The sequence below is a fragment of the Trachurus trachurus genome (assembly GCF_905171665.1).
Source record: "Trachurus trachurus genome assembly, chromosome: 18".
In the NCBI taxonomy this organism is placed as follows: domain Eukaryota; kingdom Metazoa; phylum Chordata; class Actinopteri; order Carangiformes; family Carangidae; genus Trachurus; species Trachurus trachurus.
Genome location: NC_139909.1, coordinates 3,262,554 through 3,279,310, shown reverse-complemented (window position 1 = coordinate 3,279,310; position 16,757 = coordinate 3,262,554). Strand labels below are relative to the sequence as shown.

Here is a 16,757-nt window from a genome sequence, read left to right as displayed (position 1 = left end):
TAGAAGAGGAAAAGTAATTTAATTTAAAAAAAAAAACTATTTTCAGTGAAGGGAGAAAAAACAACATGAAACCAAAGTCTTTCCAACAAGATAAAGGAAATGAGCTGCAAAGCAAATAATTTCCTTCCAGCTAAACAATGTGATTTTAAAAGCCTCACTTTTAGAAAGAAGGGTCATCAGTTTGTTTCTTCTGTGACTGCTGCTTTTTTTCTATAAAGTAACTCAATAATATTAATAATAAATCCATCTCATCTCATCTCTGCTCTGTTCTCTTTCCTCTCAGCTGAAACAGAAACAAGATGAACTCCAGAGACAGAAGAAGGAGCTGGAGACAAAGAACAAACAGGTTCATCTGTTCAATCGGTGGTTTTCTTAGTCTCCTCCTTATTGTAACAATGTTTGTAACAATAAGAGTAATAGTAATACGAATAAAATAACTGGAACATGTTCATACATAAACTACTGTTTATTTGTAGCAGTTATGACCACATGAAAAAAACTGATGATAATAAAAAAAATTATCTGTTCATTTTTATTATATTATTGTTACATTTTATTGTGTTTCTGAAGCTTAAACAGTAAAACTGTCCCACATTATCTTTGGTCAGATGGAAAATCAGCAGAGACAGATGGAGGAGCTGGAGACCAACATCAAACAGGTTCATCTGTTCAATCTGTGATTTTCTTAGTTTCCTCCAGTCCACATGTTTGTAACAATAAGATAAGACAGCTGAGTGTCTCCACTGAGTCATGTGTTCTGTTTTTAGGGTGACTTTTTAACATCCGTCTGGGGACTACAGATGAAAAATAGCCTCTTGGCTAATTCTGGCGCATTTACAGTGATGTTATTAATGTGCACTGTCCCTGTTTTCAAATAAACTTATGTGTCACATTCATGTCTTTAAGATAAAGCTGGTCCAACACTGAGTCTCTGTCCATGTCTCTGTTCAATCCCAGCTGGAGACAAACCAAGCTGAGACCAACAGGAAGAAGGAGGAAGCTGAGAGAGAATTGTACAAGATGAAGAAAGAGGTGGAGAAGATGAAGAAAGAGATGAAGTCCACGAAAGAGAAGGTTCATCTCATTATGAACTGTCTGTCTCCTCTACTCTCTCTGTATCTTCTCCACATCACACTAATGTGTTTGTTTTCAGTTGAGATCAGAACATAATCAATGACAAACATCAAACAAAGATGAGAAGGTTTGGAGCTTCACTGAGAGCAGGATGAGATGACTAAACTCAAACTGAACCACACACATGGGTGTAGAAGCTTTTAGTGAATAAATCGACTCGGTGAACTCTGACCTAAAGCTCAAACTGTTGATGAACATGGTTTTAATCTATCAGCTGATCACAGATGAGAATCCACACAGACCTAAATGTTGTGTCTTCGTTTACTAAATCACTCATGTCTCTTCATCTCTGTCCTTCCTCCCAGTTGGAGAAGCTCCAGGAAGAGAAGAAGAAGAGGGAGGAGGAGGTTTGTAACAGGGTAGACCTGTATCAGTAATGATTTTGTGCATTTTGTGTGGCACTAGTGGTGGATTTTGTGGTATATGTTTGTGTGCATGCACAGTGATCTCATGGTGATGGGCTAACCTGAAACAGGTGTGCTGGGCATGACTTCATCCAGTTTAACTACCCCCACACACACTCTCCTTCAGTCCCCCTCTGCTCTTCTTTGGGGCAGGTGCCTGTGTGCATGTGTTCTGAAGCTTCTCTCTACCTAGGAAACTTTTAGTTGAATGTCTTGTTATCTTGTGATGAGTCTCCCTCTGCTCTTCCTTGTGGCAGTCGTATTTGACATGGGCTGGAGAGGCCTTAGGACGGGTGGTCGGACTGGAAACAGCTGCACCGGCTGAGCAGTAGCACCTTCGAGCACAGCAGTCAGCAGCTGTAGTACAGCCTCACCGAGCCGGGGCATCAGCCAATCAGCCGGATCCAGCCTGCCAGCCTGGTGACAGTGAAGCCCGGCCACTCACCAGGCCACACAGAATCCACACCTTCAGCCATCTCCCCTCTAGTCTCTTTTAATTAATTGCCCCTGGACTCAATTAACTTTTTTAGATATTTATGGATAGGGATAATAAAGGACTCATTTCAATTATATTTCTGTGCCCGCCACTGGGCGTAGCAGCAGTAAAAGAAGGTAGTTTAATCCTTTGTTGTCTACGCTTTGCCTGCTGGAATGACCGAATCGGATCGTTATCCCCGTCTACGATCCGGAGCTGGGAGCCTCCCTAAAGACTGACTGACTGACTTGACTCTGACTCTAGGATGTGACATGAGTACTGTATCGTAACCTATCTCTATTTGTTTTCTTTGCTCTCTTTGGGTTTTTCGTTTCAATTCAGATCAGATTTTTTGTTCAGAACTGAGACATGGACTCAAATTAAAGATGATATATTGTTTATTGTTGCTTGTTGAATACATTTTGCATTTCAAACAGTTTGTGGTTGTATGTCTTAATTTCTTGTGCTGGGTGTAATTTTATTGAAGCTTGTGTGCTTATCACTGGCAAGGTAAACATCCTTTCTGGGGGTAACTTTTCACACAGCCTAATATTGTCAGGACTAAAACGCCTGACTGGCACCCAAGTATTTTACTGTACATCAACGCACACTCTCAAAACCGTCACAGTAGTTACAGTCATTTAATTATAAGGGGATTCTTGTATTAGCTGAGTCATCACAGGTTTTACAGTAGTTTAATCTGTTCTAATGTTGAGACGCTGAATCTGTTGTTCATTATGAGTAAGAAATCAAATGTTGGTAAAGGTCTGTCAAGTCTCAGGTCAAACTATGTTTGTGTCACGTCTCTCCACAGGCTAAAAACATGTGCTCATGTGGTTTGCATGTGAGCAGCTCAAATTATCTGCAGCGTCTAAAACCGAACACAGAGTAGCAGAGAGAAAAACAACAAGTGTCTTTATATAAATAGTTGATGTGTCAGTCAGTAGCTCTGTGGTTTTCAACCTGTCAGACAGAAAGTCCAAAAACACACAACGGTCGGACACCTCAAACACAACTGTGGCAAAGTCGTTGTACCATCACTGCTGTGAGGAAACAGACCCATGATGGATGTTCTCTTCTCCATCATCTCACAGTAGAAACCTTCATCCGATCAGTTTTCACTCAGTTACCTTCACATGTGACCACCAGTCATTTAGTGTGAGTCTGAGTTTCCTGTAGTGGAGGAGTCCCAGCAGCAGCAGCAGCAGAGACACCATCACAGTGAACAACACTGTCCTGAAGACCAGGTAAACATGATGGGAGTCCTCTGAGGACCGACTTGTCTCTCTGTGAAGCGCTGCAAAGACAAGACCACATTTTTGTTGTGAGACGATCAGTGCGTCCTGATCCACACAATCATTGGCTGATAGCATCACAAGGAACATGTTAATGTGACTGAGTGCAGAGCTGCACCTCTGACAGCCAGCCAGCTCTGTGGAGACTCTCCAACAGCAGAGATGTCACACTTGTAGAGGCCTTCGTCAGCCGTGGAGACACTATGGAGGATCATCTCTCCTGTGGAGCTGCTCCTCATCAACTCTCCATCTTTGTAGAAAGCAGCCGTGACGTTGGAGAGGCTCGCCTTGTTTCTGCAGCTCAGAGTCACATTGTGTCCCTCGGTCACAGCCAAGACCGGACTCTCCAGGATCACAGAACCAGCTGAAACACCAAGGTTGTGAGACGTGAAGACAGATCGGATTCACATGGTTTAAAGGGGAACTATACAAGTCTGGTTTCTCCTCCTCTGTGTCTCTAACCCTCCTCTCCTCCATGCAGTGGCGTGCACAACCCCCCCCCCCCCCCCCCCCCTTGCTAAAGTGTTCCTCTTGGAAGCCAAAACACATGCTAAAGTGCAGAGCTGCCAAGCCTCAGTGTGACAGTCACACAATTTGACCCATTCTCACTTGACATTTCTCATGCTTATATTTCCCCAATCAATACTCTATTTTTTGTTTGAGTAACTGACCGAGATAACCAATCCATCAGTCCTTTGTACCTGTGACTTGACTTTTGACTTGACTTTGTCAAAATTCTTGTTACAATTTTCATTTTTAATTTCTGGTTAATTAAGAATAGCATTAGGAGGCCACAGTGCAGGGAGAGCAGCTGGCATGGAGGTGAGGACATCAGTCTTAAGGTATCGATATTAAAACAGGTCAAATCGACGTTAAAATAGGCCAAATTTTAACGCACCATGTCTCTACAGTCTCACTCTTGTCATTTTCTGAAACTTGGCAGCCCTGAAAGTGCCCTCTAGGAGCCACCTCTAGGAGCCAAAATGTGTGCTAAAGTGCCCTCTTCAGTGGCGAGGACGCGCTATATGTGCCCTTTTTTTTCCTTTTCGCCCCTGCCCTTCAAAAAGTCTGTGCACGCCACTGCCTCCATGTGCATTTGTTTCCAACGAAGCCGGTGAGAAATCAATCCATGGAGCGGTGGATAACGTTATTTATCATCTACCATGTTACCATGTGTATATCTGTGTTATGCAAACTCACCAGAGACGCTGATGTTGACACTGGAGCTTATCTCTCCTGCTTTGTCTTCGCACCAGTATTTCCCGCTGTCTGCTTGATAGGCTCGAGGAATGCTGCAAGACACTATGGACGTCCGGTTGACTTCACACGGTGAGAGAAAGCCCTCAGTGTTCCTGATGCCTCTCAGCTGGGTGGAGTCCATCAGACCCTCGCAGTAAAAGGAGACAGACTCGTGTTCAAAGAGCTGAAGTCTGGTTGGAACGATATGAAAAACTGCATCTGAGACAGAGACAGAGACACATAGCAGGTCAGGTGGAAACTGAAGCGTCCACAGAGGTAAGACATCGTGGACACAGAAAATGAAAAGCTGCTACTGACCATTGACCTGGACTCCAGCACTCAGCAGAATGAAGAAGAACATCACTGAGCAGAAAACAGAAGGAAACTGAATCAGATGCATTTCTATCCAGGAACATGTGAGAGTTGAGCAGAAGAAGCTGAGAACGTTGTTCCTCTGTACTCACTCAGTCTGAAGCTGAGAGCCGTCCCCTCCATGTCGTCTTCCTGCTGACTGACTGACGGACTGACTGACTGAGCATCACACTGAGATACAGCTGAAGAAGAGAGTCGATGAGAACTTCCTCTTCCTGCTTCACTCTGATTGGCCCAGAGGCTGCAAACTCAATTTAGACCACATGTGACCATCTGCACCACAGTTTAACCTAGCGGACGACTCACAGCTTTGAGGACGTCAGATATCTCCTCCATTGGAAGGAACAAGAGCTTGGACACTTGCATAGACAGTTTCTGCTTTGAGGTTCTGGGAAGACTTGGATCTGGATAATCCTGGTTCTGCGTTGGAAACAAGTAGAATCTGTGTTTCATCTTCAAAGATAAAGTAATGTGTCAAATGACACCCCATATAATAAAAGACAATTTGGTCACAACCATTAATACACAAAGAAAGAGTTAAAGAGCCTAACACTGGTGCATATGTTTGAAATCATTAATTTGTTTGCTCATGAATAGAAACCCACATAATACATGTTGGTTTGACTGACAGCAGATGTTTACTGCTTCTACATCTGCTTATAAATACTCCAGCGGGCAGAGTGAAGGTCTGAACAGGCCTCTTACCGTTCTCTGTCTGTGCTTCTCTGCTGTGGTTTGTCTCAGTGCAGACGTTCAAACTCTCAGTCGCCAGTGTCAGCAGCGTCTCTAGAATAACCGTTTCAACTGCCACTGACTCCTCTTCTTATTTTAACCTCCTCAGTCGTTGAACAAGATGCTGAAGACCTGAATCTTAAAATAAGTTTCATGAGAATACAGAAGTGAGATGTCTTGTTCATTTCACTTTGTGTTACAGAAAAAAACAAGTCTAGTTCACCTTCGTCCTTTTTCTTCTTTGTCACACTTTGTTAACCGTACAAGAAATGACAAATACTTTGACCTTTTGACCTTTGACCTTTTGTGCTGACTGCATACGTCAAACCATATACATCGTCCAGAAACTGAAATACACAATTACATATCTAATCACATATATTACTTTCAAGATCATGCACAGAAATGGAAAATAATGCATAAATCAAGAAAACACACAATTTTCTTATTCAATTGAAATACATATTGAATTGACAGGTTTTTTGATGGATGCGTTATGATGACATTTTTATATATTCACATATATTAAGAATTGTACGAATATGATTAATAAAAAAAAGAAATAGTAAAATATGACATCAATGCCTCTACTACTCTAATATTATCTTAGCTGTTAATAATGAATACCAATTAGGTATATTTACATGCATCAAAAATATCTATATGTTTAACCCTCATACCTGAAGTGGACATTTTTGTCCACTAGGGGGTGCTTTTTCCTCTCTTCCACACTGGAAATAGTGATCCTCATCATGTTTGGTCAGGTTGTGTATTTTTTGACTATTTTTAATATTTTGATGATATGAAAAATGTTATATGTTGAAGTTCAGGTTCTCTTGCAAAATTGCATATGTTCATCATCATAATCACCTACATAGACCCCTGTGTGTGTGTGTGTGTGTGTGTGTGTGTGTGTGTGTGTGTGTATATATATATATATATATATATTTTTTTTTTTTTTTTTTTTTGCAAAAATATGTTCTGGTACATGAAATAACTGTAGTGGCTTCTTTTCCTCTTGCCATAAAAGAGTCACTCACTGTTGCTGATGTAGTAGGTAGCTTATAGTTGACGCGTGCATGGTGCCAGTAAACCAATTGCCACAAAGAAATTTACCATAAAAAAGTGATTTATTCGTAGCTACAAACCAGTGGAACAGGTCTTCATGTCACAGCACAGCATGTCACGGTCAAAGAATTGTTTGCTTCCAATCAGCAACACCTGCCGATCGTTAGCTCGGTTTAAATAAGCCCCCGTGACATATGCCCCACCTCACTTCCTGTGTGGGCGGAAGTTACAAAATAAGACACAAAAATATACCAAAATAAAAGCCTAGAATGGCTCTTACACCGGCCCCTAAATTGCTTTCTGGCGGTAGACAAAACAATTTACAAAATATACATATGAGGAGCCATCATTTACACAAATCAAAAACAATCAAGTTCATGTTTCATATAGTACTTGTAGTGGCAGTCGGCCTCCCACAGCTCCAATGGCCACGGTGATGGCTGGCAGGTAGCCCCCACGGCTCCGACAACAACCCGTGGCCCCAATAGCCACGGCAACGGCGGGCAGCTCCGCTGACGACCCATGGCCCCAATAGCCACGACCCGCGGCCCCAATGGTCACGGTGACGGCCGGCAGCTCCGCTGACCGCAGCCCCAATAGCCACGGTAACAGCTGGCAGCTCCAATGACGACCCGCGACCCCAATGGTCACGGTGCCCGCAGCTCCAGCCGCTCCGCCGCCGCTGCTCCGTTGTCGACCCACAGCGCCAATCGCTCCGTGCCGCAGCCGCTGTTTCCGCCGCGTAGCTCCAGCCGCTCCACCCCGATGACGACCCGCAGCCCCTATGGCTCCGATCCGCACCGGTGATGACCCGCAGCTCCGCTCCGCAGCTCCTCCACACCAACCACTCCGCGCCGTCGGCGACCCACAGCTCGGCAGCCGCTCCCCTCGCCCCACCGCAGCCCCTATGGCTTTGGTGAGGGCCAGCAGTTCGGACAGCTCTGCTGTGGCAACAGCCCCAATGGCCCCGGAGACGGCAGCAAGGTGGCGTGGCTCAAACCCACTCCACTCGGCATGAACGGCCATGCTTTTCTCAGTCCACAAATGAAGCAAATTCTTTGACTTAATGTAGTGGCTTCTTTTCCTCTTGCCATAAAAGAGTCACTCACTGTTGCTGATGTAGTAGGTAGCTTATAGTTGACGCGTGCATGGTGCCAGTAAACCAATTGCCACAAAGAAATTTACCATAAAAAAGTGATTTATTCGTAGCTACAAACCAGTGGAACAGGTCTTCATGTCACAGCACAGCATGTCACGGTCAAAGAATTGTTTGCTTCCAATCAGCAACACCTGCCGATCGTTAGCTCGGTTTAAATAAGCCCCCGTGACATATGCCCCACCTCACTTCCTGTGTGGGCGGAAGTTACAAAATAAGACACAAAAATATACCAAAATAAAAGCCTAGAATGGCTCTTACAATAAGTATAAGTAGAAATAGCAGTAATGCATCTTTTTGAACTCCCATTCCAAATCTCAAGACAAGTTCATTCATGAAAATTAAAATCTCATCATGTATCGGTGATCCACACATATTTAGACAGAGAAAGTGATGAATAATCCAATTAAAAATGTAAAATAAAGTAAGCATAAAGAATCTGAACCTGCAATGTTGTAAATCAGCAACAGATGCTTTGATGAGCAGCAACATATCAAAGTGAGGACAGAAAGAGAAGAAATGTGACACTGAGTACTCACACAGTCTGAAGCAGAGAGCTGTGACCTCCATGTCGTCTTGCTGCAGACTGAGCGTTGAGCTGAAATACAACTGAAGTATAACGTACGTGACAACTTCCTCTTCCTGTGGAGGTTATTTCTGATGCTGCTGCAGAAGGGGTGCAGGGTCTCAGAGGTCTCAGTCGGAGACACGACGACACTCTGAGGGAGAAACCTCTGTTTTCATGGCAAAATGTGCAGCTGTAATATTTTACACGGGTGATAACCTGAAAAAAGGTTCAAAGTTCATGTCAGTACAAAGACTGTCAATGTAAAACTATTTAAACATTCACATTTAATTAATCAATATGACAAATCTGTGTGAATGAGTGAATGTTCGCAGATTTTTCACCCTTCAGCTTCTTCAGTGTTTCAAGAACAGTCAGCAGCAATTACTGATCAATTTACTGAACAATTACATTAAATTCTTGAACTGATCAACCAGGGCAAGGAAAGAAGGTCAATGATTGACTGAATGGTTAATGATTCATGTTTTTATCTGTCATGCTCTGACAGAGCAATGGATATGAACGGCACAACATGAAACTGGTACGTTGTTTTCTGAATTATTTTACGCATATCACTTTTAACCAATGTTAGAGAACATAGAAGAATAGTATTACTGTGAGTCAGTGACAAAGTTGTTTCCATATAAGCTGAACTTCAGTAATCATACCTTTTGACATCTGCGTTGCCAGTTATTTGGGTTCACTCACTCAGCGTCAACCATATCTTCCGTTATTAACTGAATGTTAGACAGGGTTCTGACACAGACTGAAATATGAAACTTATCTCCTGTACACTGTATTTACAGAAATCTGGTCTGATGTCCTTTCAGTCTCCTCTGACAACGCTTAGGACTTTGGTTCTCATTCTTCTTCTAACACTTTCTTGTCAAGGTAACTTACATATAAATAAATACATTCTCTGATTCGATGGTTAATTCTTTTTTTATTGCTGTACAAAGCAATATCAAATCTGTGATAACAAGGGGTTAAAGTATGGTGGCTTTGAAGTGCAAATCAATGCTGCAGTAGATAAGACCTCATATTGATAATATTTTTTTCATATATCTTTGTATTTTCGTATTTCAATTTTCAATTCATACGACCAAAATGGACTGAATCCAAATCAATCCAGGTTGTCAAAAACTATTGTACTTGTTTTACAGAAAAACTGTATTGTGTTTTGTTTTCTAAAAATCTTATTCTGCACAACATTTTGTTGTGTGTTTTATAATGTTTTCATTTTACTTTTTAATTTCATATTTTGTTGTACAAATAAATTTAAAGTCAACCGTACAAAGCCCTGTTTGAAGGATTCCATATTTCAAATGCAGTGTGTTTGTTCTGCAAGAATTAACATCAAATATTTATTGTTTTTAGGTCAGTCTCACATAGTTGGTCCACTTAAACCAATCATAGCAAGAGTTGGTGATGACATTGTTTTACCATGTCGTCTTGAACCTGAGGAGGATGTTGCTGGCAAAATACTGGAGTGGACGAGGCTTGACCTGAGCAGCATCGTCGTCCTCGTGTGGCGTTCTGGTCAGGAATTTGTCAAAGCAAAAGATGCATCCTACGCAGGACGATCATCACTGTTCACTGACGAACTGAAGCATGGAAACATTTCCCTCAAACTGTCTAATGTGACACTGTCCGATAAAGGAAAATATAAGTGCTTTATTCCAGAACTTGATAAACAGTCGATTGTTGAAGTTATTGCTGGTAAGTGAACAATACTTTGTGTATTTGATGTAGATATTTTGTTAAAGGGACAATGAGGAGTTTTGGAAAAGCGAAGCGTTTTCACACTACATTTATGAGCCTCCGCGCACCATGAAATTCTTTGACCGGCGCAAGACAGACTCATGTTTTCATTCATCAATAATTAAAGTCAGAGGTTCGAAGACGATCACATACCATCGTAGTTCCGACCATAAACAGCGATTCGGCGGCGTTATTCTCATGACTTGCCACGAAACCGAAAGTAAAGAAACGCTGGTCGGCTCGCCCAGCATTTCCACCACCACTAATAATAACAAAATAACCATAGAGACAAAACAATATATTTATCGAAAATGGGCCCGTTAACAAGTGTGGGTAGCGTAGATTCATCCACATTAACGTGAGACTTTTAAATAACCAAATAGAAACTCCTCATTGTCCCTTTAAGTTGAATTTCGGTAGCTGACATTCAGAAATGAATTCTCTAAAATTGGCCTGAGTAATACAGAGCTGGAGGCAGTGCTGTAATGATCATTATTGACTGATTATACATTTTTTGACTGAAAAGTGACAGTTGTTGTGTATTGATCACTTATTGGTAATTTTTCAGTTGATTATTGTTCAAAACATCGATATTGTCCCACAACTGAAAACCTAATTTTATCTCTCCCTTCTGCTTAGCACCGGATGCTGCCTCGTCACCTGTCATCAGTTTAGCAGGGACTGACAAAGACAAGGGGGGAGTGGTGTTACAGTGTGAGTCTAAAGGCTGGTATCCAGAGCCTGAGCTGCTGTGGCTGGACGCTGAGGGAAAGCTGCTCTCTGCTGGACCTACAGAGACAGTCAGAGGTCCTGATGTCCTCTATACTGTCAGCAGCAGAGTGACTGTGGAGAAGAGACACAGCAACAGCTTCACCTGTAGAGTCCAACAGAAGACCATCAACCAGACCAGAGACACTCACATTCATATTCCAGGTAGAAACTCTACATTTAAACACTGTGTTAGTTTCAAACAGCTGAGGTCTAGTTCTACACAAACACCATCTGATCTGATTGTGTGTTGTCTCATTTCAGATGATTTCTTTAAGGTTCAGTCCAGTTCTTCTCCTGTCATCACTGGATTGGCTGTTACTTTGGCTGTTTCCATCATGATCATTATCTCACTTGTCTTTTATGTCTGTAAAATGAAACAAAACACCAGTAAGTCACAAATGAACTACCGTGGTTTGTCAAAGTCAAGTTTCCTCACAGGTTCAACGTGAATGACTTCAATAATAATAATCACTGACATCAAAGTGAAGTGAATGGAGTTTTGTTTTTTTGATTTCCTGTTTTATTTTTACAGAGACCAAGAGAAAACAAAGGGATGAAGAAGAAACAGAGCGAGAGAAGCTCATGACAGAGGAGAAGATGGAGTTGGAGAAACAGGTAGAAGAGGACAAATTCCTTTAATAAAAAAACAAAAACAAGACTATTTACAGTGACAGGAGGAAATGACACAACTTTAAAGTTGTTCCACAAGATGAAGGAAAGAAGAGAAGCAGGTCGGGAATCAGACATGTGTCTTTGAAACAAACTTTCTTTCCACCTGAAGAAAGCTATTTTAAAAGACTTCACTTTTAGAAAGGAGGAGCATGAGTTTGTTTCCTCAGTCACTGCTGCTTTATATTTTCTTCATCAAGTGACTTAATAATAATAATAAAAATCCATTTCAACCTTGCTCTGTTCTCTTTCCTCTCAGCTGAAACAGAAACCAGATGAACTGCAGCAGCTCCAGGAAGAGAAGAAGAAACCAGAAGATGAACAGAAGACGGAGCTGGAGACCAATAACCAACAGGTTCATCTGTTCACTCAGTGATTTTCTTAGTTTCCTCCAGTCCACATGTTTGTAACAATAAGAGAAGACAGCTGAGTTTCTCCACTGAGTCATGTGTCACATTCATGTCTTGAAGACAAAGCTGGTCCAACACTGAGTCTCTGTCCATGTCTCTGTTTAATCCCAGCTGGAGACAAACCAAGCTGAGACCAACAGGAAGAAGGAGGAAGCTGAGAGACAAGTGGAGAAGATGAAGAAAGAGGTGGAGAAGATGAAGAAAGAGGTGGTTCATCTGATCATTATTAACTCTCTGTTTCCTCTACTCTTTTCTTCTGACATCAGGGATGTGTCACAGATCTAAAGGGGCACCAGGCCTAACTATCAGAGCAAAGAAACATCAACGTGTTTCTTCTGTCACTGCTGCTTCATATTTTCTGTCAAATGTCTCAGTGATAAATGAATTATACAGCTCATCTCTGCTCTTCTCTTTCCTCTCAGCTGAAATACAAACAAGAAGATGAACTCCAGGAAGAGAAGAAGAAACAAGAAGATGAACAGCAGAGACAGAAGACGGAGCTGGAGACCAAGAACCAACAGGTTCATCTACTCAACAACTAAACTGAGATGAGAATCCACACAGACCTAAATGTTGTGTCTTCATTCACTAAATCACATCAATCATCTCTCTTCTTCTCTGTCCTTCCTCCCAGTTGGAGCAGCTCCAGGAAGAGAAGAAGAAGATGGAGGAGGAGGTTGAGACCATGAAGAAGAAGCTGGAGGAGAAGATCAGAGAGGTTCATGTTTCTACCTAAATCAATGAGCTGTCTCTTCTTCTCTCTCTTTATCTACTTCATACAACACTGAGACAGGAAATAACTGGAACATGTTCATACATAATCTACTGTTTACTTGTAGCAGCGTTGAACACCGTAAAAAATGCTGAGAATTCAGAATTCTTAGTAGGACGAGGTGTCACAATCCCTAATGATTCAGCTCGATGCTTGTCCTGTGTGGGTTGAGAGATGTCCTCTGGGTTGGGTTGAGCTTGATGATGACCACTTGGTGATGTTTCCTCCACGGCACATCTTCAGTTGTGTATTGTTACATTTTATTGTCTTTCTGAAGCTTAAATAGTAAAACTGTCCCACATTATCTTTTGTTAGATGGAAAATCAGCAGAAAGTCCTGCAGAAACAGAAGACGGTGCTGGAGACCAAGAACAAACAGGTTCATCTGTTCAATCAGTGATTGTCTTAGTTTCCTCCAGTCCACATGTTTGTAACAATAAGAGAAGACAGCTGAGTGTCTCCACTGAGTCATGTGTCACATTCATGTCTTTAAGACAAAGCTGGTCCAACACTGAGTCTCTGTCCATGTCTCTGTTCAATCCCAGCTGAAGACAAACCAAGCTGAGACCAACAGGAAGAAGGAGGAAGCTGAGAGAGAAGTGGAGAAGATGAAGAAAGAGGTGGTTCATCTGATCATTATTAACTCTCTGTCTCCTCTACTCTTTCTCTCTGACATCAGGGTTTCCCCCAGTGTGTTACAGATCTGGGGGGGGGGCACCAGGTCTAACTCAGGTCCTCAGATGTTGTTAGAGTCAAGAAACAAAAGAAGCATCAACTTGTTTCTTCTGTCACTGCTGCTTCATATTTTCTATCACATGTCCCAGTCATAAATAAATGATCACGCTCATCTCTACTCTTTTCTCTTTCCTCTCAGCTGAAACAGAAAGAAGATGAACTCCAGCGGGTCAAGGGAGAGAAGGACACACAAATAGAGGGACTACAGAATCGCATAGAGCAGCTGGAGACCAAGAACATATAGGTTCATCTGTTCAACAACTAAACTGAGATGAGAATCCACACAGACCTAAATGTTGTGTCTTCATTCACTAAATCAAATCAATCATCTCTCTTCTTCTCTGTCCTTCCTCCCAGTTGGAGAAGCAGCTCCAGGATGAGAAGAAGAAGAGGGAGGAGGTTGAGACCTTGAAGAAGAAGAAGAAGAAGGAGCTGGAGGAGAAGATCAGACAGGTTCATGTTTCTACCTAAATCAATGAGCTGTCTCTTCATCTCTCTCTATTCATTTCATGCAACACTGGACAGGGAATAGAGGAAGTAATGATGGCAATGGTCTTTCTGTGTTGCATGCATTTGTTAAGCATGAATGTTATATATATATTTTGATAAAGTTTCCTTCATAAATTTCTTAAGCTTTGTACATGCATATAATGATGGATCACATGTTTTATTTGCTGTGTAACGTCTGTAACTTATTTATTATTATTGCTCCTAAGCGCTGGCAGCTCCACCTTATGGTATGACAGAGAAAACATTCAACATAAGTTTAAAAAAAGGATTAGACGTCCCACCATTCCGACAAGGCTTTCGATAAGGAAATGTGCGTTACTCAACAGGTGACTCCCTCCTACTTATCTGGACTCTCTCTATCTATCTAGCCTCTCTATAGCCTCTACCTGGTCTTTTTTACTAAACTTAACCAACTCCTTTCATCATTGCCTAAACCCAACCAGTGCAAAATGTTTTGGGGAAAAAATATGCTATCAAAGGAATTGGTCGGAAAGGCAGGATGTTTCAAAGAATTTAAAAAAATACCGTCATTCCGACCATCGGAGGCAAGAATTGTCGGAATGATGGGACATTTGATTAATTAAGTGTTGCCATTTAGACAATTAGAGGCCTATATGTCGGACTGGTGGGATGTTGAAATGGCAGTTGCCCCCTGTATAGCCCATTTTTACAAACAGTTTGGCTTTACATGGCATCATAACATTCTCTGCCCTTCGACCCTCACATCAACTGAGGAAAAACCCCCGGGAAACCCTTTTAACAGGGAAAAATTTGAGTGCTTCCAAGACACCAAAAAAAGTAAAATGCATCTTTAAATGCGCCACAGAGTTCATTAAGTGTACTAGGATTAACCATTAGCTTAGCATGACCTATTCACTGTAACAGTAGCACAGCATAACTCATACCCAATTAACTGTAGCTATCAGAATCAGCATCTACTTCCTGCTTGCAATTAGCTTTAGCATATATCTTTTTTAAAACGTTAATCAAGGATACCTTTTTTCTTCACAACGGCTAGCAAAGGGCCAGCTAGCAAAACATGTAAATTCACCACGTGGATATGGACACGTCGATTATGCACTGTCCACTCCACTCCTGCTGCTGAGAGTAAATCTACATAAAGTACATCTGTAAAGCATCCTAATTTACAGATACACTTTATGTAGATTTACAGATGTACATCACTGCTGCTTACAGACAGCAGAACAAACCCAAAGACACTGTCCTGTAAACAAAGGGGCATCAGGTTGTTATGACACTTGGTTAGGGTTGGTTGTTTGGCGACATCCAGTGTTCATAGCAATTATAACAGCAGCACTATGACAGAGGAGTACTGTGCTCGATTCCTACATGAAACTACCAATACGTTTTGTCGTGCAGTTTGATTTTTCCAGGAACATTTAACACAGTCATTTCTCAGTCACCTTGGAATCACCTTGTCAGCACGCTCAGCACTTTAATTAATATGTAGTTTGTTGTGTTTTCCCCTCATTTTTAGTATGAACCTGTTTTTATCTTGTTTTATTTCTTTCATTATGTCTTAAGAGGCCAAAAATGATTTTCTGTGATAAACAGACAATAAAGTTTTTTCTATTCTATTATACGCTATTCTATTCTATTCTATTCTATTCTTAACTAACTAACTAGAGAGATATGAGGTTTTCAGGGCGACACATTTACATTTGTTGTGAAGCAGTGGAGGCTCATCATCAAGAAACCTCACCCACCTTGACCTCACCCCACATGGTCTGGTTTAGCCCCACACCTCGACAACCCTTAGAAACACAACTTCCTGTTAGTTTGACCTTTTGCTGAGCAGTCGTTGTCTGGACCCTCCCACTGAGCTCAGACACTCGAACACCTCAGCACCAAAAAAGCTCACACAGGAAGAAGGTCTAACCCACATCACGTTCACGAGTAGCTGACGCTCAGTCAGTCGACAGCAGAACGACATGGAGGCCACAGCTCTGTGCTTCAGACTGAGTGAGTACTGGCTCTGCTCCTATTGTTTCTGTACATCAGAAATCCACAGGTCTGTCTCTCTTTTATGACCAATAACTGTATTTTTTTTATCTGGCGTGTCTGTTTTTGACCTCCAGTGTTGACGCTGCTGTTGCTGCTGCAGGCTTCACACAGTAACCATGGCTCTGCTCTGACTGGGGGTAAGTAGGCTACTATCAAAGTTTTTATACTGTAGTAATAGATTACTTCTCACCATCCGTCTGTTGTAGAACAGTTAATAGAAACTGAGCAGGTTCATGTCTCATTTTCTGTTCAATCCATTTTGTATATTTACAAGTCTTAAGTGTTTATTAAAGTCTAACCAATGAGTGAGTGGTAAGATAGCACATGTTCATGCTGGCTCCTGTGCAGGAGATCGCTTGTTAGAGTCCCACTCGGGACAGTAATTAATTGCATGTCTGTTCCCCCATTCTCTCTCGCCATTTCCCATCATATTTCCATTGTCAAGCTAAAAAAAGTCAGCTTTTTCCATTGATTTTTCAATATATATGAAAAATAGAATTTCCAAAACCCACTCATAATGCATTAATATTTGTGTTAAATCAACAGTATGGTAATGGAAATGTCTCTATTTTCAGAAATCCAGTGAAATACCTTCTACCACGTCATATTTACTGATTATTTTGCCTCTGTCATTGTGTCTGACGTTGTGGGGTCTCTGTTAAGTT

General features: G+C 41.7%; 2 protein-coding genes across 5 annotated transcripts in view; one reads left to right on the top strand and one right to left on the bottom strand.

Annotated features, from left to right (window-relative positions):
- LOC311001337 (butyrophilin subfamily 3 member A2-like) overlaps positions 1-16,757 on the top strand; it is a 207,195-nt gene that overhangs the window by 3,531 nt on the left and 186,907 nt on the right. Inside the window, exons 1-7 of one of the 3 annotated variants that reach the window (XM_083992397.1) lie at positions 8,946-8,981; positions 9,247-9,331; positions 9,818-10,159; positions 10,841-11,134; positions 11,234-11,359; positions 11,505-11,587; positions 13,697-14,010. In XM_083992397.1, the coding sequence (XP_083848523.1) occupies positions 8,973-8,981; positions 9,247-9,331; positions 9,818-10,159; positions 10,841-11,134; positions 11,234-11,359; positions 11,505-11,587; positions 13,697-13,801 (1,044 nt within the window). In that variant the 5' untranslated portion in view covers positions 8,946-8,972 and the 3' untranslated portion in view covers positions 13,802-14,010. Of the gene's footprint in view, positions 1-283; positions 347-8,945; positions 8,982-9,246; positions 9,332-9,817; positions 10,160-10,840; positions 11,135-11,233; positions 11,360-11,504; positions 11,588-12,162; positions 12,259-13,696; positions 14,011-16,757 lie in introns of those variants that run through there. The other 2 variants (XM_083992396.1, XM_083992398.1) reach the window with 2 other exon arrangements.
- On the bottom strand, positions 2,394-8,901 carry LOC311001358 (high affinity immunoglobulin gamma Fc receptor I-like). Of its 2 annotated transcripts, XM_083992432.1 has the most exons (7): positions 8,415-8,901; positions 5,625-5,789; positions 5,012-5,339; positions 4,866-4,910; positions 4,509-4,766; positions 3,427-3,672; positions 2,394-3,310 (listed from the first exon to the last, which is right to left on the bottom strand). In XM_083992432.1, the coding sequence occupies exons 3-7, from the start codon at positions 5,040-5,042 to the stop codon at positions 3,132-3,134; spliced, it is 759 nt and encodes a 252-aa protein (XP_083848558.1). In that variant the 5' UTR covers positions 5,043-5,339; positions 5,625-5,789; positions 8,415-8,901; the 3' UTR covers positions 2,394-3,131. The 2 variants fall into 2 exon arrangements, with proteins under 2 accessions (XP_083848558.1, XP_083848559.1); XM_083992433.1 differs by lacking the exon at positions 8,415-8,901 and having other exon boundaries at positions 5,625-5,879.